The 3421-nt window shown below is 44.4% G+C and overlaps 1 protein-coding gene across 1 annotated transcript in view; it reads right to left on the bottom strand.

Moving 5' to 3' along the window:
• Positions 1–2054: 2054 nt before the first annotated feature.
• LOC102438575 (zinc finger protein 883-like) overlaps positions 2055–3421 on the bottom strand; it is a gene marked incomplete at its 3' end in the record, with an annotated part of 33056 nt that continues 31689 nt past the window's right edge. The window contains exon 3 of the mRNA XM_023744675.1: positions 2055–2777. Coding sequence (XP_023600443.1) covers positions 2055–2777 — 723 coding nt within the window. The remainder of the gene's footprint in view (positions 2778–3421) is intronic.

The following is a 3421-nucleotide window of genomic DNA, read 5'->3' on the forward strand; positions in this document are numbered from 1 at the left end:
ACAATAATTTAAAAATAATAAAATACAAGAAGAAACTCTTCCCTGGCCAGTGAGCGTCAGGTGTTTGAGCACCATCCGTTGCCCTAAAAGGTCACTGGTTCCATTCCAGCTCAAGGCACATGCCTGCCTGGATGCCCTGTAGGTGATGTGCAGGAGGCAGCTGTTTGATGTTTCTTTCTAATCTCACCATTTCTCTCTCTCTCTCTCTCTCTCTCTCTCTCTCTCTCTCTCCCTTCCTCTCTTTGTGAAAAGTTGTTAAAAATATTGTTAAATATGTAAATTCTTATTTAGAAAAATAGAGAGTTAAATCTTTGTTTTGCATATTCACATCTATATGCCTGGTTTTGCCTGAACCTGTATACAGGTGAGAGATAAGTTTATGTCACATGTGACCGTTTTAGAGCTTGATCCCTATGTCCCAGCTCACCAAATAGTACAAATATACCTAAATAAAACCTCAAAATGTGCTTCCAAATAAAGGCCCAGATATCCCTGTCTGGTTAGAAAATTAAAATGACAACCCTATATGGGCTATACCATCTATCTCCTGATTTTCTGGGAGCACCAGCCTTGCCTCAGTGGGAGCAAATACTGTCAAGCAGAGAAGACTATGGCCATGAGAATCAACAGGAATGCTGACTGGGTCACAAATGCCACATCCTGGGACTGACTACAGAATCACAATTCCTCTAGCTTTGAGGTCTTGCCTATTGAGCAAACCTTGAGGTGAACACCGTAGAGAGGCCAGAAGAGGAAACAGACCCTTTAGATTATTATTTAGAAAAATGACTTTAGCCACAAAAAACAGTGATGGAGGAACTGAGGACGCCTGTTCACAATGACCACACAAGTCACAAGTCCTTGGTCATTTGTGGGTAATGTTCAGAAGAGGTGTGATTCAATAATTCTCTTCACTCTTTCCCACTCACTATGAATACAGGGTTTCTGACCCAGTTGTAGTTCAACCTAACCCTCAGAGTCTCAATACAAGCGACACCAGCCTATGAAATGTCATTTATAACGGCACAGGGCACCTTGACAGTATGTAATACACACTGTGAACGGAGAATATAATTCACATTGTTCACAGAAGCACAACAAAGCCCTCTCACCCCCATCTTCAGGATGACCTCAGACCGCAATCATAGGAGGCACCAGGCTGCAAATGAGAACCACCAAGTCATGCCGGCTTTCTTTCCAGGTCTTGGGCAGCATTGCACTACAAGGGAATACGGGACAAAGTGATTTTCTGACTCCAGGCTTTGCCTTCGGGAGCACAGCAGGTTGGGGATTCCCACAATATCTGTGCCCCTGTACATGGGGACAGATCCCAAGTGTGCTTTCTAATCAATCCAGGCAATGCATAGGACCCACAAAATGAAAGGTACTAGTACATGAGCAAAAGCACCTGGACAAAAAGATCATAATCCCGAGACTTGTTAGAAAATTCAATGGGTTTGCAGGTTGGTGAACTGGAACCTGAAACAATTCATCACAGCATAAGGTGATATCCTGAGAGAGGTAGCTCTTCTTAGCTGAGGATGGGTGCACTGGATGAACCCTCAATCAACTCAATTTCCTAGTCAGAAAGGAATGAAGATCCTGCCATGAGCTTGGAGGAATCACAGTTTGCTCAGGCCGAGCTGAGAACACAGAATTCCTTTTCCCTGACCACGCAGGGGCTGTGACTGAGGCACCCTGTTCAGGTGAGCCAGGTGGTGGAGGTGAAATCGCCTCAGCCAGGAATACTCCCAGTGATTTCAATCGGGTGGTAGGCCCGAGCAGCTTAGCAAGTGCCATGCAGTTATTTAAAGCATCACTTATACTTGAAATTTCATGAGCAATCTAGGGGAGTGCATGTTGTGATAAAAGGGGTTTATGTTCTGTTAAATGTGTATCAAAGGGTCCCCTTCAGTGTTGTTATTGTCAGTGAGAAAAAGAATGTATTTGGAACACATTTAAAGCTTTTCTCCATTGTGAACAATCAGGTGTTTAAGGAAGTTCAATTTTCGGCTAAAACGTTTCTCACATTCACTACACTCATGAAGCCTTTCTCCTGTGTGAACTCTCTTGTGCTTAAAAAGCTGACTATAGCATCTAAAAGATTTCCCACATTCACTGCATTCATATGGTTTTTCTCCAGTGTGAATTCTTTGGTGTTCAGTGAGGGTACGCCTTCGTCTGAATGACTGCCCACATTCACTACACTCATACGGTTTTTCTTCAGTGTGAACTATCCTGTGTTCGCTGAGGTTACTCCTTCTTCTAAAGGATTTCCCACATTCACTGCACTCATAAGGTTTTTCTCCAGTGTGAACTCTCTGGTGCGTATTAAGGATACCCCTTTCTCTGAAGGACTTCCCACATTCACTACACTGATAAGGTTTTTCTCCACTGTGACTTCTCCTGTGTTTAAAAAGGTGACCATGGCATCTAAAAGATTTCCCACAATCACTGCACTTATAAGGTTTTTCTCCAGTGTGAATTCTCTGGTGTTCAGTGAGGGTACACCTTCCTCTAAAGGACTGCCTACATTCACTGCACTCATAAGGTTTTTCTCCAGTGTGAACTCTCTGGTGCTTAGTAAGCGTACACCTTTGTCTAAATGACTGCCTACATTCACTGCACTCATAAGGTTTTTCTCCAGTGTGGACTCTCTGGTGTTCAGTGAGTTTGTACCTAAGACTGAAAGTCTTGCCACAATCAGCACACTCATATGGCTTTTCCCCAGTGTGAACTCTCTGGTGCTGATTAAGAACAGAGATATGCCTGAATGACTTCCCACTATCACTACACTCATGCGGCTTTTCTCCAGTGTGAAGTCTGTGGTGTCGATTGAGGTTAGTCTTCCATCTGAAGACCTTTCCACAATCACTACATTCATATGGCTTTTCTTCAGTGTCAACTATCCCATGTTGAATGAGGCTAAAGCTTCCTCTAAAAATATTTCCGGATTTGTTCCAATCATTATTCACTTCACCAGAGCAGATGCTCTGTTTAACAACTTTCTGGTTGTGGCTGGCAGCATTTTCCCAATGACCCCACTGGTTATGATGTTTTCCACTGCGATGTTTCAGGGAAATCTCACTGCCACTGTGTGACTCCTTGGTGTCGAGAGGGGCCTGGTGCTCGAGACGCTCTGAGATGGCTGGCAAGTCTTCCCCACCCTCCCTACTGGATGAAGGCAGCCCTGATAAGTAGAAGCTGCACCTGGTCACAAACGAGGCCCTGTCCACAGCTTCTTTCCAGGGCTTCTCACCACTGGCTTCCCTCTCTTGCTGGTGAGGGTTTGCACAGAAGTCTCTCACACATGTGTCATTGAAGAAGGCTTTCTGCTCAAGGTGTCCTGCCTGTGACTCAGTGAGGTGCAGAATGTCTTTTAATAGAGAGAAACACCGCTTACACAGATGGGTCCTCTGGG

The sequence above is a fragment of the Myotis lucifugus genome, unplaced genomic scaffold (assembly GCF_000147115.1).
Source record: "Myotis lucifugus unplaced genomic scaffold, Myoluc2.0 scaffold_482, whole genome shotgun sequence".
NCBI classification, from domain to species: Eukaryota; Metazoa; Chordata; class Mammalia; order Chiroptera; family Vespertilionidae; genus Myotis; species Myotis lucifugus.